The sequence below is a fragment of the Glycine soja genome, chromosome 14 (genome assembly GCF_004193775.1).
Source record: "Glycine soja cultivar W05 chromosome 14, ASM419377v2, whole genome shotgun sequence".
Classification (NCBI taxonomy): domain Eukaryota; kingdom Viridiplantae; phylum Streptophyta; class Magnoliopsida; order Fabales; family Fabaceae; genus Glycine; species Glycine soja.
Window position 1 is genome coordinate 27186917 of NC_041015.1, and position 27343 is coordinate 27214259.

Below are 27343 nucleotides of genomic sequence, written 5' to 3' on the forward strand. Positions count from 1 at the left end.
TATTTGTTTTAATACATATGTTTTAATTGAAAAATACTGTGTCTTTAAAAATCCAAACGTTCAAGTTTATACTTAAAAAATTAATTTATTTTAATATTCAAAGTTGAAACAAAATTATTTTTCTTCATCAAAACGACGAAGCCGTCTTTGTCTGCAGAATATTCTTTCTATTTCTATTTATCCTATCTCACCATATCACGAAAACGACGACAACCCGTTCCTTGAGAAAACCGAAACCCTAATCACGACTCCGAGAACCCTAAATTCGCCCAATCCAAAGTCCCAAACCTCTAAAATCAAACCATGAAAAGCGTAGAGGTGGCGAAGACGGTGCTCGAGGTCGCCGACGTGGCTTGGACCGCCGTTGAACACACCCACCATCTCCGCCACCGCAGTCATCCCGTCCCCGCTGCCCCCGCAGCCGATGTCTGCCCATCCGACCAAGATTTGGAGTCTCTGCGATCCGAAAATCGACGTCTCAGGAACTTACTCGACCAGAATCTGAAATTGCTGCAAAACCTCTCTGAGGCGACTTGCTTCGATAATTGCCCTCCCGATGTATATTCCTTTTATCAGATAATGTATTTTTCTTTTTAAAAAAAAATTGGGCATTTCAATTTCATCATAGAAAGCTTTTATAACGTTTTAAATTTTAAATTTGGGTACTAATTATTCATTCCTGAATAATTGAAAAAAAAAAAAACTTAAAATTCATGGAACTTCACCTAAACATCCTAAGTTACCACTTTGGGTGCACTTTACCTAAACATCAACCCATAAATTCGTGGGATTAGTGTATACTCATGGGAATCTTGGTAAATAAAGAAAAAAAAACTTTTTTTTTTTGACAAAAAGGTTATTTTCTGAATTGGGTGGTATTAGTTTGTTAGTAATTGGGTACAAGTGAAGCTACATTGGATATTGTTCAATCATCTTGTGTGATATTGTTTCACCTGCATTTATTCCAAGGGTTATTAGTTTGGCTTCATTATGTTTTGGGCGTTGTCATGATGTTTTCCCCTTTCACTGATTATATTTTGGGGATATTTTGTTGTAGTTGAATGACCGGTTAGTTGCTACCATGAGGTCTGATGAGTACTTGACTCGGCTCAAGTACCTTCAACAAGAAACTGCTAGTGGAGGAAATCAATTTCCTTTCAAGGAGGCCACTGGTATTTACTTAAATTTCTTTGCCGTTGAAGGTGTCTTTTATGCATTGAAAATACTCAGATATTGACATATTTTCTGGTTTTTGGTCGGCATTTGACAGAGCTTGATTACCGATCAGCTGACATTTTGGTCAACATCAACTCTCAGGAACCCAGTTGGTGGGTTTGGGTTACGGATGAGAAGGAACCTATTAATGTTGAGGAATTGAGTGGAATTGATGATGAGAATTACTTGGTCATCAGTGAGGAACATGTGGTTGATGGTGTTGCCAACTTTATGGCCAGATGCATTTTGTCAAACCCGAAAGCTCTGGTGTGTGTCTTAATGGAATATGCATTGTTATTTATTTCTTTTGCTGCATCTGACATTATATTCCTTGTTATAATTGCAGAAATTTTCTCCAGAGGAACTGCAGAAAGGTGAGCTTTCTGTCGGATTTTTGTATCTTGAATGGTTTATCCTTTATATTTCCCTCGCCTAAATTGTAAGAAATGATCTAGAATTGTAGCTTATAATCTGCACTTGCTAAAATGGATTCAGTAAGAATTTCTCCAATCCATTTATATTTCATGCTCGGTGAGGAAACTGCTAGACATGAGGCCCAGCCTCAATAGAATGTTGATTGTCGAGGGTAGGAATTGGGGGGGTGGAGGGTGGGGGGTTATACCCAATGGAATAAAATTTAAAAATCAGGAACCTAGGGATTAGTTAGGTGGTTAAAAAAGTAGTGTGGATGTTAGCAGGTAAAGAAGTTTAAAATTTAAATACGCAAAAAAGTACCTAATTGGTCATATTGGATAAATAGTTTGTTAACATAGATTTCTCATTTGTAAGGGTGTTACCCTAGTAAGAGGAGTTCTTGTTCCCTCACTCTCAATAATAAAAATAATCTTTCCTCCTCAGCTATTTTCCCTAAACTCTAGTCCAGTGATTATATGGGTCCCTTTCGATTTAGTCTGACCTGCCAGATCTCCCGTTGACTAGATTGGAATTATGACTCAAAGTTCTTTAGTGTTTGAACTAAAATCTGGCCTAAACAACAGATTATTTCAATAGAATGTTGATTATTTCAAGTATGGATCACAATTGTCCGAGATCAAGAAAAATGTGGAAGGAATTGATGGCATTAAGTAACTCTGGTCAATGGATGCTAACAAATTATTGAAATAATCTGTTGTTTAGGCCAGATTTTAGTACAAACTTCAACAAAGACAGGGTTTCTTCCTAACAAGGAGTTTCCTCCTTTGAAAGACCAAAATTAGTTATCTAACACCTGAGTTGCCTTCAAGTCATAACATACAACTGCCTAATCTGAATTTAATGTGAAAATAATTGATTAATAACTTCCTACCAAGGGGATGAACAAAATTTAACTTATTACCATAGAATTGAATTGGACCGGAAGAAGCCTTTAAAAGGATGAATAATGGTAATGTTGTTGGTCCAGATGGTATTCCTATTGAAGTTTGGAAATGTGTTGGAGAACAAGGTATTATTTGGCTCATTAAGCTATTCAATGGGATTTTGAGATCTAAGAAAATGTTAGATGAGTGGAGAAGCACTCTTTGGTTCCTATATTTGAGAACAAATGAAATATTCATAATTGTGCTAATTATAGAGGTATATAACTTATGAGTCACACTATAAAATTATGAGACAAAGTGGTCGGGCATAAATTAAGAAAAGAGACTAGGACTGCAAAGAAATCATTTATCTTTTATGAGGCTTGATTGATAGGTACCGAAGCTAAGAAATAGACTTACATATAGTTTTTATTTACTTGGAAGTTTATGATTGAGTGTCAAGAGAAGTGTTGTGGAAGACTTTGGAGAAGAAAGGTGTTTGTGTGGCTTATATACAAGCTATACAAGACATTATGATGGGGTAACTATTAATGTAAGAACTCCAAGAGGACTTTCCTTTTGGGATAGGATTACATCAAGGCTCAACCTTAAGTCCTTGTTGTTTAATTTAGTCTTCGTTGCAAGGTTGTCAAACTCGAGAGTTTACATAGATTCGTGGGAATCCCATAAACTCTACTTGCAAACTCGACTTGTAAACTCTTACTTCATATAAAAGAATATATATTAAAATACCATAGAAATAACGGAATACTTCTCCATTATTCAATTGTTTCTATCCCAACTATTCACCCAAAACTCTAATTTAGCATGCATATGGCTTCCCAGAAGAAACTATTGTTCATAGAAACCATAAACTGTCTTTTAGTGGTGATTATTGCTCAGCATGAATGATTCAAGGGTATGAAGTCCCTTTTAGACATACTGGATTTTTTTCTCGTATAGTCTTTGAATTTAATGATTTCTTCCTTTTCCTTTTTCTTTTTCTAGATCTAATGTTTATATCAAAATTTCTGATGCTTGTAAGATTTGTAAACTTTCTCATGTAACAACCTGAATGTAGAATTTATTCATATAAAGAATAAAATAAAAACATGTTAAGTGTAGAGACCAAATTTGTAATTCAACCTTATTTTATTCATTTTCCTATCAACCATTGATAAAATTTGCATTGATATTTTGAATGAAGTATCCAACTACACACCTTTTGCCATTGTGATTAAGTAACTAAATGCTTGTATCTATTTCAAATTATCTGATGGCAGCGCTATCAAAAGCATTGCGTGGTACAAGCAAACTGGAAAAGATTATGGATATTTGGGAAGCTGGAAAGTTGTTTTATTGTCTGTCTACCTGGGGACTTGCTTTGGCAGGGTAACTCTCTATCTCAACTGTTATTATGCTCTCAAGAAAGTACTTATATACCTCATCTTTTCCTGGCCACGAGAAAGACAAAATGACATATACATGACATGATGAAATTGATTATAGTTTCTAAAAGAAACAATTTCAATGCTTCCTTTTGTCGTGATACTTTAAATGCAAGTCTTTCAAATAGTTGAGTTATACACACTTAAGACAGGTTTTTACTGGTGGTATGAATCTACTTAAGAGTTATATGATGGACATGTAGAATTTCAGCAATGGCCTCCTGTAAAACATGTATGCGTGTGTGTACGCGTGTGCATGGTTAGGAATTGCGTATGCAACATATACTACAACAAAAGCCTATTGTTTCATAGCCGCTCTCAACCGTAGGTTAAGGAGGACAGTTGTGTTAGGCCAGCCCTTAGTAACCAATGTACAACTTATTGATATACTTAACATGGATGACTTGCAAGTTGCAACATATATACTTAGAGAGAAATTATTAAAGTTCATAAAGTACAGTATAGTATATTATTTTAAAGAAAATTATAAAAGTTTATAAGGATTGATCCTCATTAAATACAGTGAAGATGGAAAGTTGGAAACTATATAACATATGTAAGGAACTTGCGTGCATGTATCAAATTATCAATGATTTAAAATATTTGAATTATTTTCTTTGCAAATTTAATGAAGTTGTGATCATGTTGGCATCTTATGAAGTTCTCTGCTATACTCACGTTTGCAACTTAAATTTCTAAGTTGAAAGTCTTTATTTTGGATGTAGAGTAAGAAGGGTTTCTCTTACTTCAACTCAAGTAAATAAACATTGAATTAGAAAGACATGCAGCATCCCCATGAACTTGTTTAGCGACGGCTACCCTAGTTTTATTCAAGTTAAACCTGAACTTTGTATTGGTCGATGATTTCTATCCTGAAGTTCCATTACAATCAAGTGCTAGCACGTGTTAATGGCAATGCTTTCCCCTACTAAATTTATTATTATTTTTTTTTATTTTTTTATTGATTTGATAACAGGCTTTACCAAAGTCGTGCAATTTTAAGAGTTGCTGCAAAGGGTGTTCATTCAGGAAGTAAACTTGCTCTCAAGGCTCTCTAAAGATTGCTGTTCCATGAACATGGCAAAGTGCAAATGTATGATGAATGCTAGTGCAAGGAGTTTACAGTTCCTTGTCTGACTGTAAACCTATTTGTTAATTGCTTCCTACAAGATCTAGCTGATGTAAATAATTTGTCAATAAAATTATTCGTTGTCTTACCTAGCTGTGTGGCCTACAGTGTAAATTGTACTGATGATGCAGCTACAGTGTAAATTGTACTGAATATTTCATTGTTGAATGATACAATGCTTGTGTTTTTCTTACTCCCCTTGAAGACTTTTATCGTGTGGATGTTAATTTACTAGACTCTTTCTTGTAAAAAGCAGGAGTAATTATTCTTTTTTCTTTTTTTACAGCAGGAGTAGTTATCCTTTCAAAACATGAAATCTCCTCTGCAATTGAACTTAGAGTATGTTTGGATGGAGAAATTTAATAAGGTAATTCAATTTTTTAAAGGATTTTAATTACTTTTCAATTAAATAAGATGTTTGGATAAAAATTTGAAAAGAAATTGAAATTTGAGTATTTTAATTAGGGATTTTCATTAACTTAAATATTAGCATTTTAAATTTTTTCATTTTATGAAAGAATTTGAAATTCTTTTGTGCTTTAGGATACCTCCATGACAGCTTCTCCCGAAAACAGGAGATCTCCATGTAGAAATCACGCATGTGACGGAGAGCCACCACTAGGCGCGGCAGGCGACGACGCCACTTGGCCTAGGCGGCACGGTGGTGGAGTCGGACGAGGACTTGCACGATGTCAGAGGCGCGCAGGCAGAGCGCCTCCTGGAGCGGGTTCCAGCCAGCGCATTGTGGAGGGAGATATCGATAGGGTTTTCTCTCTTCATCGCTCTGTGTCGCTCCGTTTCAATGGCTCAGCAAGACGCTCAAAACGGCGGGTCGAAGAATGCCGCTGCTGCTGCTACGGTGTCGTTTGTCGCTGTGAAGCCGCAGCTCCTCGTCGAAGCTCCTAAGGCCAACGTCGCCATTCTGTTCTTCAAGGTCGTGTTTGGCACTGAGGAAGTTGGTCGTACGCTCAACCCTAAGCGCAAAGCCAAGCACGAGCTCCCTCTCATACTCTCCGCATAACTCAAAATCGTTGGCTCCACCATTCTCGTCACTGACCTCGTTGATGACACTTCTTCACCGTTAGTTTTCTCTCATATTCACGTTCATATTTTCTAGATCTTGAATATTAACACTACTCCTATTTTGTTTCTACTATTTTTTAAGATTTTACTGATTCTCTCTGCTATTCGGTTGTTTAGGTTTTTTGTTTTGTTTATTTTTTATATTAATTAGTTTATGCTATTTCATGTAATCTTTTCTGTATATTTTGTTTTATATGCACCCGATATGTGATTAATAGAAAATACAAATGATTTTTCTTCTGAGAATCGTGATTTCCTTTTTGTCTTTATTACTCTTCCATAGTTCTTGCTCTTACTTTTCTTGAATTTAATAAGGAGAAACTCTTTTTAACCTTTTGGATGTGGTACTTATTGTTCTCACGGGAAGAAATGAATGAAGAAGGAAAGGATCTGACTCAGGTTCTCTTTTTGTTATTTAAGAACAGTTCACCTAAATAAATATAAAATTTTAAAAGAGAATGCATTTGATTATTTTATCAAAATAAGAAATTTTAAAAATGAAGAAATTCAATTTCCTTATTCAAACACAAAATTTTGAAAATGAAGAAATTTAATTTCTTTATCCAAACACAAAATTTTAAAAATGAAGAAATCTAATTTTTTATCCAAACACAAAATTTTAGAAATGAAGGAATTTAAATTGAAGCATTTGAAATTCTCAGAATTTAAAATTCTTTAGAATTTTAAATTTCCTCATCCAAACACACTGTTAGTTTTTATTCACGAGTAATATTTGGCATCAAAGTTTATTTTATTTGATAGAATTTGTATTCTTTTACAAGGTAACAATGCATCTTTGACAAAAATAAGTTGAAAAGCTAGTTGAAAGCAGAAAGTTAATTAGTAGCTAAGCTTGTAACGAGTAGCTAAATGTGGGTAAGCTAGTTTATTGAATGAATGATAAGTGTTTGATAAAATTATTTATTGAAATAGTTGAAAAATATAAAATAATAAAAAAGGACATGTTTATATAATATTTTATATATTTTAATTTTATTTTATTAATAAAAATATATTTTGTAGTATGTATAATTTTAGTTTCTAAACACTTGTAATTTTATATATATATATATATAGATGAATTATTTTAATTATATTTTTCAGGGTAAAGTATGTTTGAGGTCTCCATAAAATTTGTAAAATATTAATTTTATTTTCATAAAATTTTTCGAATTAATTTGATTTTTTTTTAAAATAAAACATTTTTGTTAGTCCTTAATGATAATTCTATTCAATGGTAAACAAACATGACTAGGCATCTGTAATGGGAGTTTTTCAGCTCAAAAATCCCTTCACCATATTTACAACTATACATGCAAGATCTCTAGCATGAAAATTGTATTACTCCTCAAGAACTCACAAGAATTGCCCCCATTCCAAAAAAAAGGTATTTTGTAACATCTCTCACTAATTGATTGATAAAATATATTTAAGTGTTAATTGTGAAACTCACAAAGTGGCTCAAGAATTTAAAATTGATTCTACGGCTAAAGATGTTCTAATAGATTTACACCTCTAATTTAATTTCAAATGAATTAAATTTGTTAGCCACGTAAGAAAGAGAATCATTTAATGAAATTAATATTTTTTAAATTTTATTAGGATCCAAACATATTTGACTCTGTTTTTTTACTTTTAATTATTTTATTTTTTACATAATGTATTTTTCACTATTCTTCTTATATTATATTCTAAAATATTTTTAATCAATTTTAAAAGGTTAAATCTTAGTTTCATAAATTCACGATTTTGATTCAGATGGATTTTTATTGAAACATTTGGTTCTTTTAATTTCACACATTCACAATTTTGATCTTTTTGTCAATTAGTTTTGGTTGACCGTTACACTTTAACGTTGACTGTTGCTCTTTTCAATCTTGTTCCCAGTCTCACCTTTTTACAGGAGACGCAAACCAATCTTCAATGGGCACAAACAAACCAAAAATACGAATGAATAAGTGAAACACAACCCCAAATTTAATCTCATCAGAAAAATGCAAATCAGATCCCAACTTTCAATGGGCACAAAAAAAACACCACAAACCACCTCGGCGCTGCGTTTAGGGAACGTGGCTTTGTTGTTTTCAAATTGGCGAAGAACTGGAGAGAGGAAAAGTGATTGAGGTTCTCTCTGCACTATGCTTTGTCGCGTTAGGCGAAGATTCGAAACCAACACGCAACACCAAGTCTGGGAAACACAACACTAGACCTACGAAACGCAACATCAGATCTAGGAAACGCTCCTTTGATTGTGCATCGTGGATCTCAACAGAGTAACGAACCCAGGGACGGCGATGCACGTCATGGGCTTCCTCAGTGGCGGCACGATGACATCGTAAATGCAGTGGATCAAGGAGTGGAGTTTGAAATGGGGGGGTGTTGAGGAGGTGCAGGTTATGGTGTGGGCGAGTTGGAGGTGGTGGGTGGTTTGAGGGAAAGATGTGAATTTGGTGATGCATGTGGGGAAGAAGGATGCTTGCACTCTGAATTAGTCTCGAAGGAAGCAATGCAGATGTGTCTCGGAGGAGCAGTGTCAACATAAGTGGTCAACGTTGAGCATGTAACGGTCAATGAAAGCTAATTTACCAAGGTATCAAAATAAACAAATTATAAAATTAAGAAAATCAAAATAATTAATTTATAAAATTATGAGACTAAAATTATAATTTAATCAATTTAAAATAAGATAAGGGTAACATATTTTAAGTAACTATCACATTTTTCTCCTAAAATAAGTAAAAATCATATTTTTTAAGGTCGTAAACTTCACATTTTCAATAAGCTAGTTAATAAGATAAATGAGTTATTTTGTTCCTATAGTTTCACGATTATCGTAAATTTCACATTTTAGTTTGAAAGTTTTATTTTAGTTCTTATAATTTATATTTTAATTCTCTTTTAATCTCTATAATTTAAAAATGATCTTTTTAATCCTTGTAATTTATATTTTAATTCTAGTCCCTATAATTTAAAAGTGATATTTTTAATCTCTATCATTTGTATTTTAATTACCTTTTAGTTCTTACTAAAAAAAACATATACAAAAATAATTAGCTATAAATTAGTTATAAATTATCAATTATTTTTTTATTATAAATTACCTTATGATAAATTAGTTATGAGTTACATGCTAATATTTTTGTAGTTAATTGTAATTGATAAAATAGAATTAAAATGAACTAAAAAAATCACTTTCAAATTATAGGAACCGCAAAAAAAATTAAACTATAAACTATATGAACTAACTCACTTTAAAACTATAAGGACTAAAAGGTACAAATGATAAAACTATATGGATCAAATGAATAATTAAACCTAGTTAATGTAATGGTTAAAAAAGAATAAAATATATATTAAAATCCATTCTTATGATTGCTAAAGAAGAAAAAATACAATAAAACTTATATATAAAAAATTAAAAAAAAATTAAATAAATATTTAAGAATAAAAAGAAATACATATAAAAAATTAAAAGCTAAAAGTTAGCTTATTAAAAAAATGTTAGTTGAAGTAGCATCTTAAAAATGCTAAAGCTATTAAAAATAATTATTTACAAAATAATCAAAGTTGTTTAACTAATAAAAAATTAAAAATTAATTAAAATATCTTTTCAAACATAGTCTACTGCATCATATTCTTTTAACATTTTTTTATTAATTTACTTTTCAAATGTGAATATTTTCTTTAGATGTTGTGTTCGCCGTTTTATAAGATTTTTTGAAATTATCTATTGTATTAATTATGGTCAAGGTCAAGGACATAGTCTACTATACAAATTTACAACGTCTGTAATGCTTGGGTTGATATTAATAAATTTTATTTTAAACAGTTAACATATTTTTTTAAGGAATTAACGGAAAAACTTTAATGGAATAATTAAAATATAAGAAATGGTTTAAATTAACATGCTCAACTGCTCATTATTAATATTGAATAAAAGACAATAATTATTGATAATATTTTATATAGTCATTCATCACAACTTATCATATATAATAATTTTTTAATAGTTATATCAATGATAATTTATAAATTAATTATAAGTGTAAAATTATTTTATATTATTATGACCATTAAATTCATTGAATAATTGAAATATTACATTGAAAGTGAAATTTTAGACAAAAATAGTTAACAAAAAGGCTTAATTATTAATTTGGTTTCCAAATTATATTAAATAATTCAATTTTATTTAAAAAAATTTAAAAGATTCAATTGGATCTCTAATTTTTTTTTTAAAAAATACATCAATTATGTTTTTCTGTCAAATTGGTACTAACACCGTTAAGTAGAGATTTTTGTCAATTTTCATTTACAAATAATGAAGATTTTTGGCCGCTATGTTTATTATTATTTTAAAAATAAAAAATCAAAGTTCTCCACCACCATTACCCTTGGTGGAGGTTGGAAGTGATGAAGGCATTAGAGGGTGACTCGATAGTGGGGAGGATGAGCGAGGCAAAATAGATGGCACGACAACTCGACTGGTGGTGTTGCGGTCACCTGCGCATGCAGGTGAGGGAGAGAGAGCGACGTGTGATGAAAGGATGTCGTGGACGAAACAGAACGAAGTGGGAGTAGAAGTAACTCTTAGCATAGATCATCTTGTAACTAGAGTTATCTTAGTGGGTTGGTTAATCACTATGTAACCAAAGTTAGTTTAGTTAGTTGTGAGTTAGTTATTCTTGCAACTAACTATATATGCAATTGTAACAACCAACTTTGTAAGCTAATTTTTCATTTTGTTATTCATTGCTTCTGATATTTCTTTTTCTTTTCTCTTACTTCTGTTGCAAGCTTTCTCGGTTAGCTTTGAATTCATCCATGGCAGGCACGAGTTCTATAATGGTATCAGAGCTCTTCCATTGAAGAGGCTCTACCATGCAACTCTCTGTTCTTGTATCTTTTCAAGTTTCCTTTTGATTCCCTCATCATGACCAACGATTTGCTTCCACAAGATCAATCCCTGAATGTTCACAATCCATACTATCTTCATCCAGGAGAAAATCTTGCGATTGCACTGGTTTCTCCAGTTCTTGATTCGACGAATTACAATTTGTGGAGTCGTTCGATGCTTATTGCATTAAGTGCAAAAAAAAAAACTGATTTTGTTGATGGATCAATCCAAAGATATGCCTCAAATCATCCTCTTCAAGCAGCTTGGAGGAGATGTAACAATATGGTGATTTCTTGGCTTGTTCACTCGGTCTCGCCTTCGATCAGACAAAGCATCTTTTGGATGGATAATGCACGAGATATATGGAAGGATTTGAAGTTGCAGGATTCACAAGAAGATTTGTTAAGAATTTCAGAATTACAGCAAGACATGGCCTCTATAAGACTAGGTGATCAAACCATAACTGATTACTTTACAAGATTGCGCGTGATTTGGGATAGGCCTGATCCAGTGTGTTCATATGAGTCAAAGTGTGTGTTTGATGCTCTTACCAGTGTCATGGAAAGAAAGCAACAAGATCATGTTATGTAGTTTCTTAGAGGCTTAAATGATCAATTTATTACCGTTAGATCCAATTTATTGATGATGGATTCATTACCTAGCATAGCTAAGGTTTTCTCATATGCTGCTCACCAAGAAAGACAAATTAACAACAATGAAATGATAGGAAGCACAAGTCTGATCAATGCAACAAGTACCAATTCATTGAATTTAGGATACTCATGTACATATTTTCGGAAAGACAATCATATTGTTGATAGGTGCTATAGGAAGAATGGTTTTCCTCATAACTATGCTTCTAGAGGAGGAAGAGGTAATCAAAGCAGTTATAGCAAAGGGAATTCAGGAGGAAAAGGAAACAAACTCTGCATACATTGTGATTTCACTAACCTTACTATCGATGAGTGTTACAAGAAGCATGGTTATCCACTTGGCCACAAGTTTCAAAAATCTCAAAGTTCAAACATCAACAATGTCAATGATGTGAAAAAAGAAGGTGACAACTCAACTACAGATCAAAACCAAGAGACACACAATGAGGAAGTGAAGTTAACTCCTCAGCAGTACAAAGCTTTGATGACACTGCTTCAACAACAAGGCTCAACCCACAAAACCTCACAAGTGAATCAAATTGGTACATTCAACAATAAAGGTAGTGTATTGTCCATTACTTGTAGTGTAAGCAAGACTAGTCAAGATGAATGGATCCTTGACTCAAGTGCCACAGATCATGTCACAGCCTTTCCTCCTTTATTCTCTTTATGCAAGAAAATAAATCCTATAATGGTTAGGATTCTCACTGGTCACACAGTCACTGCAACTTATGCATGCAGAATTCAGTTTTCTCAGTTTCTATACCTAGAAGATATTCTATACATACCTAATTTTCAATTCAATTTGATCTCAGTATCCAAGTTGATTTCTTCCTTGCCTTGCAAATTGACTTTCATGAATGATAAATGTTTTATCCAGGATATGAAGAACCTGTAGAGGATTGGTACAATTGAGTTTGCGGAGGGACTTTTGGATGCAATCCTACCCCCCAAGGGCATTGGATAGAAGATTCCAAGAAGATTGGGCCAGAGCTATTGAAGAAGGCCTTAGGATTCTCATAAACTTTAGGGTAGATTTTTGAGCCCATGGGCCAACGTTGGGTCCACTTATCTATGTAAATATTAGAATAGGTTTTCCTTCTTTTGGGCCTTGTATTTTGGTCATTCTAGTAGTATAAGGTTTTAGCCTTGTATTTCAAGACATTTTGAGTAGTCTTTGTAGTAGGGACTTTTTTGTATTTACATGTATTTTAGCATGGGGGTGAGCTTAGTTATTAGAGGGGTGTGTGTAGCTAAGGTCTAGCTTCTTAAGGAAGCTTTCATTTAGTTAGTGACCTAGGCTATAAATAGAAACATGTGTAACACTTGTCATAACTTTGATGAATGAGAGTCTTGTGAGACACATTTCAAAATTCCACTTCTTTTCCTCCTTTTTATCCTTCAATTTCGTGCCCCCCCCCCCCCTCTCATTCTTTTCCTCCATTTAAGCTTCTTATCCAAGGCACTCTCTTGGTGGTGAAGCTTCTCATCCCATGGCTTATTCCCTAATGGATGACACCTCCTCTCACCTCTTCTCCTTTACTTTCCACTGTATATCCATGGTTGAAAATAACCATTGAATGACCTCATTGAAGCTCAAAGATACAACCTCCATAGAAGCTTCTCAAGCAAGCTTCCATCAAGTGGTATCAGAGCACAAGAGCTTCAAGTAGGTGTTCTTTAAACCTCCATTAATTTTTAGCTTTACCTTCTCCTCCATTGTTGTTTCTTCATTTTTCTCCATGTATCTCCTCACATGTGTTGTGCTAAATGTTGTTAACATTTTTTTAAGAATTTTTACCAATTAAAATTGCTATAGAAGCTAGATTTGATTTTCTATGGTTCAAATTTCTTGTTCTTGTTCTTGAACCATGAATTGTGTTGAGTTTAGGTTCCTTTGAGTTTTGTTTTGCTATTTTTTGTGGCTGAAACCTAAACCATAAAATTCTAACAAAAACATTAAAGTAAAGAAAACCTCAAAAATCTAGAATGACTTGTTCAACTATTGTAGTTTTGTCATAGAAGTCATGTCTAGTCATGAAACTTGTCACATAAGATTCCTTGTGTTGTGCTGAATTTTATTTTTCTTGTTTCTTTGTCTAACTCAATTGTTCATGAATGTATGAAATTCTTTTAACCTATTAGTTGATTTGAGCCAAATATTGCATGTTAATTAGTCCTTAACATGTTCATTCAAAATTCTTGGAAAGTCTTTGATTGTGAACCTTTTCCTGAACTTTTAGGTTTTCTTATGATTGTGTCTATTGTGAATTTGAGTTTTGGTGATTGAATTCTTGGCTGAAATTCTGATCCAAAGTGAATATTGAACTCCTAAAAATGTGCTAAACGAGCCTAGTGAGTTCAACATACATAAGAAGGTTGAAAGTAAGCCTAAGGCAATCAATATACCATGCTTAAAAATTCAAAATCTAAAATCGTTGGTGCTGGCAGCTTGAACATACAAACTTGTAAAAATTACAGGGAATTGGTCACTGCAAATTTTGAACTGAACTTTTTACTGAATTTTCTAGGCATTCGGAAAAAAAAATTTAAAAATAACCAAGTGATTTGGATGAAAAGAAAAAATAATAAAAATCCCACAAGTTGGCAGGAAAATGAGTGTCCAAGAAAAAAAAAAGTGAAAGGGAAATGTGTTTGTTGTTTTGACTCAAAATTTGTTCTATAATTGGTGTCTATTCTAGACTAGTATTAGTTCTGAAATTTCAATTGAAAAGTAGTGTGAAAAAAGTGCCAAAACTAGAGGTTTATTGGGTCTTTTTTTTAGTTTTTTTTATTCTACTCTAGAGCCATTCTAGGCTTCTCTTTGAGTCATAGCTTGCTTTTATGTGCTTTTCATTGCTTTAATTGTTGAATAATCCTTGAAAATTTGTCTTGTTAAAACTCTATTAGTTTAGCTTTCATTTTATTTTTTGGTCTTTGGTTATTGCTTGTCTCTTTGTTTCCTTGTTTGTGAGTTGCCATATAAGGAATTGGAAAGGAGGATTGGTGTCATCCCTTGAAGAATTTGAGTCAAGAAGCAAGGGGTCAACCACCTTAAGAGCTATTGGGCTAAAAAGCACTCCAAATTGAGTGAAACACCAAAGAGAGAACAACCACCAAAATTGAGGACTTTTTTTGTAACTTTGTAATTGGCAATTTACTTACCTTCATTGCTTTCAAATTTTGTAACAAAAAGGTCTTTCATTGGAAGTGTGTTGGGAGCCTCTAATAGGTTACCAAACTTCCATTTATGTGTAATAATTTTAGGCAATTTTTCCTTAGGATAGTGAGTGTTTTGTTGGAGACCTTAAATATGGTCATCCAAACACTCTTAGGATCCGCCTAGTTTACATTTCTTGCACTTTAATTTCTTGCTTACTTTCATAGCTTATTTTCTTTACTAGTCACGCCTAGTTTATCTTGTTATTACATAATAATTTCTTCTTGCTTATCACGCTTATCTTGAGTTCTTTTGGAATCTTAGCTTTTACATTTTGCAAACCCTTAACAAGAAAGAACCACAACTTAGGAATCAACATGAGTTATCATTCATCTAGTGTTAATGGTGAGGGTACTAGTCATAAGGATCCTCTATCTAGAATCTTAGATGACTTGAGTTCCCTAAAGTTATGGAAATAAAAACTAGAAAGAAAAGAAAAAGGAAAAGAAAGGGTAGAAATAAATCAAGATGAGAGGGAACAAATAAGGGAAGAAGAAAGAAGGAAAATACTAAAAGAGTTAAGAAAAGATAAACATGCCTCCTATAGTAGTCATGACTCTTGTAAGAGCCTAAGTGAAGAACTTCGTGACTATTATGAAGGAAGACATAAGTCACATCTTAGACCTCACTCCCATAGGAGAGAAAAGGAAAGAGAGCCTCAAGAGGCTAACATTAACCTCACATACTTCCATGGGAAAGACAATGTACAGACTTACTTAGATTGGAAAATAAGGGTAGAGCAACAACTTAAAAGGAAGTCTACTTCAAAATCTTATGGCTCTCACTCATATCCAAAGAAAGACCAAGGTCAAGGCATCTTAGGGACAACACCTTCTAAGCCCAAAGATGATAAGGGGAAGACAATAGAAAAGCAACCCCCTAAGGCTAGTATGCAAGAGAAGACTAGCTCTATAAAGTGATTAAAATGTCTTGGAAGAGGACACATTACTTCTCAATGCCCCACCAAGAAAACCATGATTATGAGGAGTCAAGACATTTATATTAGCCAAGATGAGGCTACTACTTCACCTTCCTCTAGTGAAAGTGAAGAAGCAAAAGGGAAAGAATCTAGTGAAGAAATCTACCCCCAAGAAGAAGGACAACCTTTAATGGTTAAGGAGAAGTGCAAGGATGTAGGTGTCTCCTCCAAGAGGTTAGCTAAGAAGGAAAGTCATTTTGCAATAAAGATAAATATTAAAGAAACTTCCCCTCTTAGACAACCTCCACATCTTCTCTTTTGTAAGAAGAAACTTGTTAGCACTGTCATACCTCTTGGGCTTAAGGTTATTCCTCAAGTAAAGGAATTGTTGGATGAGGGATTGGTTCGTAAGAGCTTAAATCCTTATGCTCTGTTGGTGCCCAAAATAGGTATTATTAGGCACCAAATCCCTAAAATAGGTGGTATGATGAATGTGTTGAGTGGTATAACCCTCTTTTGTAAAATCACTCATGCACCCAACATCTTCATGATTCGTGTACATAAGGACTCTTTAGGTAGGTTTGTTCTTATTTTTTATTTCAATACACACCTAGGTGCTCATATGGGACACCTTAGGTTTGTCGTACTTTTTTGTAGGAATAATCAACATGAAAATACTAAAAAAGGTATGTTTTATTGCATTACTTTCTTTAATTTTTTAAATAGTGATCAAGGGGTTCCCACAGACCCTAAGAGAATAAAGGTCATTCCTGAGTGTCCCATTCCACCAAGTATAAGGGAAATTTTGGGCTTCTATGACTTAACAAACTTTTACAAAAGGTTTTTTCCGTATTTTTCTATACTTGTAGCACCACTCATTGAGTTGGTGAAGAACCATGTTTTCTCATGGGAAGATGCCCAGGAAAGGGGATTTCAGACCTCACCCTACTCTAACATACCCAACACCACTAATATATATATTTTTATTCTTTTTACAAGTGTTGAAAAAAGAAGTCCAGATGTATGTAATCGATAGGGTTATGGAATTTGAATTTTAAATCTTGTAATCGATTACCAAATGTATTTAATCGATTACCAGTAATGACACTTCAGAAAATACTTTGAAAAGTCATGACCCTTCAAAATATAACTGTGTAATCAATTACCAGAAACCTGTCATCGATTACTAGTGAGAAAACTTCAGAAAAACTTTTTGAAAAGACACATCTCTTCAAACTATTTTGTAAAGGCACTATGGGCCTATATATGGTGTGTATGACTTCGAAAAGAACAAGAGAGAGAATTTCAAAGAGAACTTAATTGTCAGATCCTCTCTAAACAAATCTTGGCCAAACACTTGTAAATCTATTGAGAACTAATCTAGGAACTTCAATTTGTATCATCTACTCTAAATGAGAGAAATCTTTCTATTCATATCTTAAACTAAATTGCAATCAAGAGATTGTTTGTCTCTTGGATTGTGAGAATATTGAACACAAGGGTGAGGGATCCCAAGGTGTGTTCAAAGTCTGTAAAGGATTTACAGAGATAGTGGAAAATCTCAAGTGGGTTGCTTGAGAACTGGACGTAGGCACGGGAAGTGGCCGAACCAGGATAAAAAGAGTTTGCAATTCTCTCTTCCCTTATCTTGTTTATTTTATTGCAACTAATTTTGTCTTGCACGTTTAAAAAAACATTGATTAATTTAGTTGCTGCTTCTTCTTCTGCATTCTGAGTCTATCATATATCATTTAAAAGGGGTTAAAATTTGTTAACGGGAAAGTTTTAAAATTTAATTCACCCCCCTCTTATGTTATTGAGGCCGCTTGTCCAACAAGTGTTATCAGAGTAAGATTCTTGTCTAAAGTTTAAAAACTTCAAGAATAATTATGGCATCATCTAACTTTCCATTTCATGAGGGAAATTCTATTAATAGGCCTCGTATTTTCAACGGTGAGGGTTATCACTATTGGAAAACCCGTATGCGGATCTTTATAGAAGCCATTGATTTAAATATATGGGAAGCCATTGGAATTGGTCCCTTTATTCCTACAATGGTAGTGGGAAATGCAACTATAAAAAAACCTAGAGAATAATGGGATGAAGATGAAAGAAGAAGGGTTCAATATTATTTAAAAGCCAAAAATATAATTACTTATGCATTAGGCATGGATGAGTTTCAAATTGTAAAAATACAAAAGAAATGTGGGATACATTACAAGTTACACATGAATGTACAACTGATGTTAAAAGATCTAGAATAAACACTCTCACACATGAATATGAACTGTTTAGAATGAATCAAAATGAGACCATACAAGATATGCAAAAGAGATTTACACATATAGTTAATCATCTTGCATCATTAGGAAAAATATTTCCTACAAAAGATCTCATTAACAAAGTGTTGAGATGTTTAAGTAGGCAATGACAACCAAAAGTAACAGCAATTGCATAATCAAAAGATCTCACCAACATGTCTCTTGCCACTCTCTTTGGGAAACTTCAAGAACCTGAAATGGAACTTATGAGACTCTATCAACATGAAGAGAATGACAAAAAGAAGAAAGGAATTGCACTCAAAGCCTCATATTCTTCTATTCATAAGGAAAATGACAAAGAAGACTTAAATGAAAAGAACTTATGAGAAGATGATTATTTCAGTCTCTTTGTAAAGAGATTCAATAAATTCTTGAGGAACAAAGGAAATCAAAGGAGATTGAGCTTCAATACCAAGAAGAAAGGAGAAGATTCTTCCTTAGTTCCAAAATGCTATGAATGCGATCAACCTGGACACCTGAGATTTGATTATCCTGTCTTCAAAAGAAGAATGGAAAAATCCGACAAGAAAACTTTCAAAGATAAGAAAGAAAAGAAAGCATATATCACTTGGGAAGATAATGACATGGATTCATCAAGTGATTCAAAAAATTAAATTGTAAATCTAAGCCTCATGGCCAAAGACTATGAAAGCGAAGAAGAGGTAACATCTTCTAACTATGATTTATTTATTTCTTTTGATGAACTCCAAGATGCATTCAATGATTTGCATAAAGAATCTATCAAACTTGCGAGATTAGTTTCATATTCTAAGAAAACCATTTCAAGTTTAGAAAATGAAATTTTTAAATTAAATGTAGAGTTAGAAAATCTTAAATCTGAAGTTAAAACATTAAGATCGGTAGATAAAAATCAATCTTCTACAAAATACTTAATACAAGAAAACAATAAAGTATCTCATTCATGTGAATGTTCTGATAAATTTAAAGAAGAAATTGTAGATTTAAAAATTGCTCTTGCCAAATTTACTCTTGGTAAAAATAATTTAGATATTATATTAGGCAAACAAAGATGTGTTTTTGATAAAGCTAGATTAGGATATAATCCTGAAAATCAACAAAAGATGTATAAAAATTTCTTTGCCTCCACTCAAAAGACTAGTTCTCCCTTCTTAACATGCTTTTACTATGGTAAGAAAGGTCATAGTGCATCAACATGTTATATTAGAAAGAATGGTAGTAGCATTGGAAAAATGGTATGGGTTCCAAAAGGATCCTTAGTCGAAACTAACATTCAAGGATCCAAGAAAATTTGGGTACCAAAATCAAAATATGATTATATGAATGCAGGACTCCTTGAAGCAAAGTTGGTACATTGATAGCGGTTACTCCAAACACATGACAGGAGATGCATTAAAGTTTATTCATATTTCTCCTAAAAATAGTGGACATGTGACCTATGGAGACAAAAACAAAGGTAAAATTCTTAGAGTTGGAAAAATAAGTATGAATCCTTCTACCTCCATAGAAAATGTTTTACTTGTTGATGGTCTTAAGCATAGTTTATTGAATGTTCGTCAATTATGTGATAAAGGCTTTTTGGTATCTTTTGATTCTCATAATTACTTTTGATGAGACTAACTCTTTTAGGCCAAGAAATGATATTGCTATATTAATTCATTATAAATTGCTGAATGTTTTTCTTCTCTCTGCTCATGATTTTTTTTTGTTGACAAAGGGGGAGAGATAGATAAAAGAAAAGATAGTAAGGGAAATTATCTATTTTTTGAGGCAATTTTTTATATATGAAATCTATGAAATCTTCAACTATTTCATATAAGCAATCATTGCAAAATCAAGGGGGAGTGAACAACACAAATAGATATTCTTTTTACTCCTAACCTATAGATGGTTGTCATCATCAAAAAGGGGGAGAATATGAATTATGCAGGTTTTGATGATGCCAAAAAGAATTTTCTTGATAATAATTATCATCATCAAAAAGGGGGAGAATGTGAATGCATGAATACATGTTTTTGATTATGCCAAAGTATATTCAAACAAGATTGCTTCAAGAAACATTCAAGGTTAAGCAAACAGAGATTGCTTCAAGATTAATTCAATGTCAAGCAAACAAGATCAAGAAAAAGATAAGGCCTTAGTTTATTTGTTAAAAGAATCTCACTGGTTGATCAGTTTTTTCCTCAAACAATTATTTTCAACAACTCAAGGCACTGGTAATCGATTACCAAGTATTGTAATTGATTACCAGAGACAAGATTGCAAATGGGCTTTTCAAAAGGGTTTTGGAATTTGAATTTTAAATCTTGAAATCGATTACCAAATGTCTGTAATCGATTACCAGTAACGACACTTCAGAAAATACTTTGAAAAGTTACAACCCTTCAAAATATAACTGTGTAATCGATTACCAGAAACCTGTAATCGATTACCAGTGGAAAAACTTCAGAAAAGCTTTTTGAAAAGACACATCTCTTTAAACCATTTTGAAAAGGCACAATGGGCTTATATATATGTGTGTCTGACTTCAAAAAGAACAAGACAGAGAATTTCAAAGAGAATTTAATTGTCAAATCCTCTTTAAACAACTCTTGACCAAACACTTGCAAATCTATTGAGAATTAATCGAGGAACTTCAATTTGTATCATCTACTCTAAAGAAGAGAAATATTTCTATTCATCTTTTAAACTAAATTGTAATCAAGAGACTATTTGTCTCTGGGATTGTGAGAATATTGAACACAAGGGTGACAGATCCCAAGGTGTGTTCAAAGTCTGTAAAGGATTTACAGAGATAGTGGAAAATCTCAAGTGGGTTGCTTGAGGATTGGACGTAGGCACGGGAAGTGGCCGAACCAAGATAAAATGAGTTTGCAATTCTCTCTTCCTTTATCTTGTTTATTTTATTGCAACTAATTTTATCTTGCATGTTTTAAAAAAAATGATTAATTTAGTTGTTGCTTCTTCTTCTACATTCTGAGCGTATCATATATCATTTAAAAGGGGGTTAAAATTTGTTAACGGGAAAGTTTTAAAACTTAATTCACCTCTCCTCCCCCTCTTGAGTTATTGAGGCTGCTTGTCCAACATATGGGGTCCTTGCAATGTAACTTCTTTAAATGGTTACAAGTATTTCCTTACTACCGTAGATGATCATTCAAGGTTTGTTTGGGTTTTCCTCATGCATTCGAAAGTTGAAACACAATCTCATTTAAAGAGTTTTGTTACTAATGTTGAAAGACAATTTGAGTCAAAAGTAAAAGTGATTAGATCAGATAATGGATCAAAGTTCATTATGAAACATTTTGATGATGACACTGGCATTGTACACCAAAATTTTTGTATTGAAACTCCTGAACAAAATGGGATTATTGAAAGGAAACACCAACATTTACTCAATGTGACTTGATCCTTGTTATTTCAATCAAATCTCCCAACTGTTTTCTAGTCTTATGCTTTGATTCATTCTGCTATCCTTATTAATTGCATGCCTTCTCCTTTTCTTGGCAATCAAACTCCTTATGAAAAATTACATGGAACCATCTATGATATTGAGTCTTTAAGAGTGTTTGGCTGTTTATGCTTTTATAGCACTTTGGTAGCCAACAGAAAGAAACTTGATCGAAGATCTGTTACTTCTTTCTTCTTGGGCTTCAAGCCAAATACAAAAGGATTTATCACCTTTGATCTCAAAACCAAAGCCATTTCTGTCTTTAGGAATCTGATTTTTCCTTTTCAGAATCACCAACTGATCATACCATGCCTGTAGCCAATGATAATAATCTGATTCCTCAACTTCGGAGCAGCCTAATCATATAACTAGAAGATCTACAAGATAGATACATAGACCAAGCAAATATAAGGACTTCGATATCTAATACCCACCCTCAACTGTTGCCAGTCAGTCTACAGGTACTAATCTTTATCCTGTTAGTTTTGTTCTTTCTTATCGAATATTGTCTACCTCTTATCACAATGTCATTCTATCTATTACACAAAGTGTTGAACCTCAATCCTATAGTGAAGCATCTAATGATCCTCATTGGATTGAGGCCATGAATGCAGAAATTTAGGCATTAGAACTTAACAATACTTGGGTTCTTACTGATTTTCCTCAACACAAGAATGTTATTGGTTGTAAATGGGTGTATAAGATCAAGCATAGATCTGATGGTTCAATAGAAAGGTATAAAGCAAGGATAGTAGCCAAGGGCTACACTCAGGTGGAAGGACAAGATTATCTAGACATCTTTTATCCATTGGCCAAGTTAACCACAGTGAGACTTTTGTTACACTACTAGAAAAATCCCATTTTACATTGGTGGAAAACGTATTTCAAAGACGGTGGACGCCTGTCTTTGAAACGAGTGTCGTTGTAGAGGGCGGATTTCTACGACGGTCGTAAAAGGACCGTCTTAGAAACACGTGATTTTCAACATCGGTGGTGTTGTAGACACGACTTCTTTTATGACGTGTTCTACGATGGTCCTTTTATGACCGATGTAGAAAGTTATGATTTCTACATCGCTGCCTGCATAGAAACGACTTTGTTTATCACATGTTCTACATCGGTCCTTTTATGACCGATGTAGAAAGCTTTATTTTCTAGACATATTCATACATCGGTGCCTATTTATATATAAATTAACCAACATAATGACTTTGTCTCATCATTCAATTTTAAACCCAAAGGTGAAATGAAAAAGATAATGATATATCAATCAATGAAATGGAAAAGATTACTAACTTTTGGATGGATAATATCCCGGGCCGGCCTTTTCATGCAAAGACAACCCACTTTAACTCCATAAATTATAACTATTCCAACTGAGGGGTGCTTGAAGCACAAGACCTTTTCCATAATTTCAACCCTTCTCTTTCTAGGCAGGAAAATGCTTCAAAAATTTTCATAATTAATTGAACATCAATATATATATATGAGTGGCTAGCTACAATGCATGTGGATGAAAGACTAAGGGCTTCTTTTGTCACAATGATGTTAGACAGAAAGATGGAATTCTCATATACAGTAGTATATTAATTTCTTATTCTCTCTTTCAAAGCTAATTGTTTTCCCGCTCTAGTCGATTTAAATGCACTATAGAGAGTGGGGTAGACAATGGCATATGCATAATATATTAGGAGAAGATTATTTTTAAGTTTATCCTTAAAGTGTGTATTTTACAGTCCATGTACTCTTAAATTTTAGCATGTTTGTAGATCAATTTTTTCATAACGTGTCCATGTCATAATGTTCTTTAAATTATACTATTAAATTAAAGATACACATATTTATACTTGTTCACGTATTTTTTATATTTTATGTTGATTGGTTGCAGATCTTTTTTTTGAGCTATATAAGACGAAATTATAGACAGCCTACTGCATTATCTTTTAAATTAAAAATTATGATGATTAAATGTTCTAGAACAAACTACGCAAAAACTGTGTGCTTTTTTTCTTTTGTCCTAGTAGTTGTTTAAAAAGAAATTAGAGAAGGAAAAAAAGATTTATTCAAATCAAACCCAAAGTCATGTATTAGGTAAAATTAAGTGAGATTTAAGACTTTGAGAGTGGAGGCAAGGCAATTTACCTCTAGCACCAAAATATGATAGATAGGTGAATTAAAGCACATAGATTAATTGGACGTACCTGCATCAATGTTAATTAACATAGGCAGCTGGCAACAGCTAGGGGGGAAAACAGCAGCCAATGGATAATATGCAGATGACTATTATGCAAACTGACAATGAGTGATAAAAATTATCTATCTTCAACGAGAAGCAGATGAACTTAAGCTAGATTCCTTCTGAAATCTCTCTTCAAAACGTACAATGAGAAGCAACATTAGCCTGTCGAAATTTACTCATAGCCACAGCATTGGCTTAGGTAAGAAATCTAACTCTTGTGAGATAATCCCCATCTTGTCAGGCTTATCCTAAACTCACCAGAACTACTGAAGATTAAAATTTACCTGCCATAGAAGAAGTGTCACCACAAACCACTATAGGCCTTTACTGAGAGGGTGTCTACTATTATGTATTAAAGTAAAATAAACATATACAACATCATCAAAACCAAGACCTCCAACCATTGAAATAGCTATAAAGCATCAGAACTCTATTCTTCATATTGTGTTAGTCATTATATGAATATTCTATGCATTTTGCAAATTAGATGTTGCATACAACATAGCACCTACAATTAGTCAGATTGTTGATAGTAGACAGCCATTCAAGAGGAAACTGATTTAGTCCTCAATGGAATGATTACTCAGAATAGAAAAAAGGAAGGGGACAGTGTCTAGCATTGCAAAGAATTCTAACAATTGATTTAACAGTGTCTAGCATTGCAAGGAAGCCACCATATCTCTGAACAACCTTGTGAGACAAGAGCAGCCATTGAGTTGTTACCAAGATTCATACCTTCTACTATCCCAGCTGCTATTGCAAGCACGTTCTTGAGTGCACCTGCTATTTCAACTCCTGTTATTAGAAAATGGAACCAAAAGACAAAATTGACTAACTTTCATCATAGATATATTTAATGGAACCTAGTACAGAAAGTAACAATAACTATTCATAATTGAGTTTTTAAAAAAGAACAAGATTGCACAAGATTACAGAGGAATCAAAGTTTTTAAACAAGTACAAACCTGAATATTTTTGCTGAAAATTTTAACAGTTGTTGCTCACAAATTATACAAAGGAATCAAAGTTTCTAAACAAGTACAAACCTGAATATTTTTGCTGAAAATTTTAACAGTTGTTGCTCACAAATTATACAAAGAAATCGAAGTTTCTAAACAAGTACAAACCTGAACAAGATTGCACAAGATTGCTGAATAAAAATTATGCAAAGTGAAATTTATTTACTATTTCCACATGTGACTCAATGGAGATAGTAACAGCAGCCAATGGATAATATGCAGTGACCAAAATGCAGATGACTATTATGCAAACTGAAGAAATTAATTTACTAGTCCACATGGCACTTTACAGAGACAGTAACAACAGCCAGTGGATAATATGCACTGCATTTTAGGAAAAGATAAATATTACCATAAAAGTAAATAAGATGTCAATGTAGATTCTTACTAAAGTTGTGTACCTTTGATTGGTGGAAGAAGTATTTGAAGTCATCACCTCTTTTTTCTTGAAGTTCAGCTCCATTAGAATTATAAGGGTCAAGGTCATTATTATCTTCAACATCCTCATTGAATGAACTGTTTCAAGTCTACGAGCTGCTTGTTTTCTCAGCTGCCTTGAGGTTTTAGCACCTTTATCCTCCTCACCAGCAATACACCAATATCCTTTATAAGCAGCCTCCAACAAAAACAATTAAAAGGGGAACTCTCAAAAACAGTTCTATAAACTCTTAGCTACCAACAGAGAAAAATTCAACTTATTGTAGTTCAAACTTCAGAGACCGGATATAACAAATGCACAAATAAAATTCAACTTATTGTAGTTTTGACTACCTATTTTTTCAGCTTACAAATGGACAAATAAAATTCACCAAATTATAAACACTTATCAAATGGAAAATATTTTCAAAACATAATGATGAAACATAAAGAGCACCCACCCATGCAGGTTCAATAATAACAATATTCAAATTTTAAACATTAAAAAAAATCAATTTATGATAATAAGTTAGGGGGAGAAGTCACCACATACAATCAGTAACCTTCATTAAATTAGGCGGTTCCACTTCCAACCAAACATAAAATGTGGCATAAAGGACTACTATACCAATTACAGCCATACCAACAACAATGATAGCAGATAAACCACCTGCCCGAGTAGCTATCTGCACAAATTCCTTCCGGTTAATACATAAATAGTGAACTGTTCATTGTTGTCTTAAACTGAAATAACCTGTTTTCAGACCTAAAAGTTATGCAATAAGGTAGATGTAACTACTTAGAAATGTTAAAATCTTTCAAATGTTTAAAACCCTGTCAATATACAGTAATGAAAATATCTAACATTAGAACTTTTATGTTATTGGAGAACCAGATACAAAATATGAGTAAAATTTTAGGAGAAACAAAAAAAAATGTAACAAATTGTTTGCTTCATTACTCACTTGAATTGAAACATCGAATACATGCTTCCCAAGGCTGCTATATGATTGGTCATTAGAGAATGCTATCTCAGCAAAATGAAGTTTCACTTTATAATTGTCGTTCAGCATACAAAGACCATAGTAATTAAGATACAGAGGGGCCATGCGGGCTGTTTTGAAGTAATCAGGGCCACTAATATTCAAGTAAAACTAATTTGTTGCTACATAATCAGCTTTTTTCATTTCCTAGAAATACTCCAGTGCTGCTATAAGCCTATTTGTCACCTTCCTAGGCTAGAAGATTCTTGTTGAGGAGTTGTATCTACAGAAATATGGAAGAAGGCAAACATGATATATATATATATATATATATATATATATATATATATATATATATATATATAATGAAGAAGTGAGTTACGAATGAGGTGGGGTTTGGGAATGAAAAACGAACTAGTGAGTTGTATCTCCAAAACTCTCATCCACACCTCTGAAACCCTAACTCTCCACAGAATCCATCACACATTCCTCTGCACCATTGGAGAAAAAAAACCCTAAATTCAATACGTCAAAGCTTCACCACCACACAAAAGAACCACAACACACAGTACAAACGTGCACAGAGAAAACCAATCAAACAAAATCCAACACACACACACGCGCAAAAAACACCACCACCACCAATCCCTGAAAAAGCAAAAAGCAAAAACATTCCAAATTGTAAAAAAAATAAACAATTCAAATTAAAACGAGTTTCATAAATGAGATTAAGTACGCATAATAAGGATAAAGGAACAAGGTTGTGTTTGGTTCCTTTACCTCTTTGAGGAGTGAAATTCGAAAAAAGAGTAACGGTGCCCTGGGCCAGTCGAAATTCCACAGAACGCGTCGAGTGTGAACCACGCACCACAATGCGAATTTAGAATCGACGAGGAAGCTCTCTCTGTTGTGTTATGCGTATAGTTTTTTCAGTGTGGAGAGGCACAGAAACAGAATACAGAGAAGTAAGGAGAGAAGAGAAAAAAGTGAAAGAAGGAAAGGGATTGAGCAAACCGAGGCAAGAACGGCCGGTTGAGCAATGGTGAGTGAGAGGTTCAGCAATGGTGAGTCA

General features: G+C 33.3%; 3 protein-coding genes across 3 annotated transcripts; 2 read left to right on the plus strand and 1 right to left on the minus strand.

Annotated features, from left to right (window-relative positions):
* The first annotated feature begins 168 nt into the window (after positions 1–168).
* On the plus strand, positions 169–5283 carry LOC114385332. Its single transcript, XM_028345364.1, has 6 exons — positions 169–558; positions 1058–1172; positions 1271–1482; positions 1562–1589; positions 3797–3905; positions 4938–5283. The coding sequence occupies exons 1-6, from the start codon at positions 304–306 to the stop codon at positions 5017–5019; spliced, it is 801 nt and encodes a 266-aa protein (XP_028201165.1). The 5' UTR covers positions 169–303; the 3' UTR covers positions 5020–5283.
* Positions 5284–5362: 79 nt separating this feature from the next.
* Positions 5363–6370, plus strand: LOC114385333. Its single transcript, XM_028345365.1, has 2 exons — positions 5363–5457; positions 5634–6370. Exons 1-2 carry the CDS (start codon positions 5401–5403, stop codon positions 5994–5996), a joined length of 420 nt encoding a protein of 139 aa, XP_028201166.1. The 5' UTR covers positions 5363–5400; the 3' UTR covers positions 5997–6370.
* An 18125-nt stretch (positions 6371–24495) lies between these two features.
* On the minus strand, positions 24496–26397 carry LOC114383962 (glycerol-3-phosphate dehydrogenase [NAD(P)+]-like). The gene is made up of 6 exons (XM_028343658.1): positions 26254–26397; positions 25852–25974; positions 25273–25487; positions 25162–25195; positions 24818–24830; positions 24496–24647 (listed from the first exon to the last, which is right to left on the minus strand). The coding sequence occupies exons 1-6, from the start codon at positions 26395–26397 to the stop codon at positions 24496–24498; spliced, it is 681 nt and encodes a 226-aa protein (XP_028199459.1).
* Positions 26398–27343: the final 946 nt, after the last annotated feature.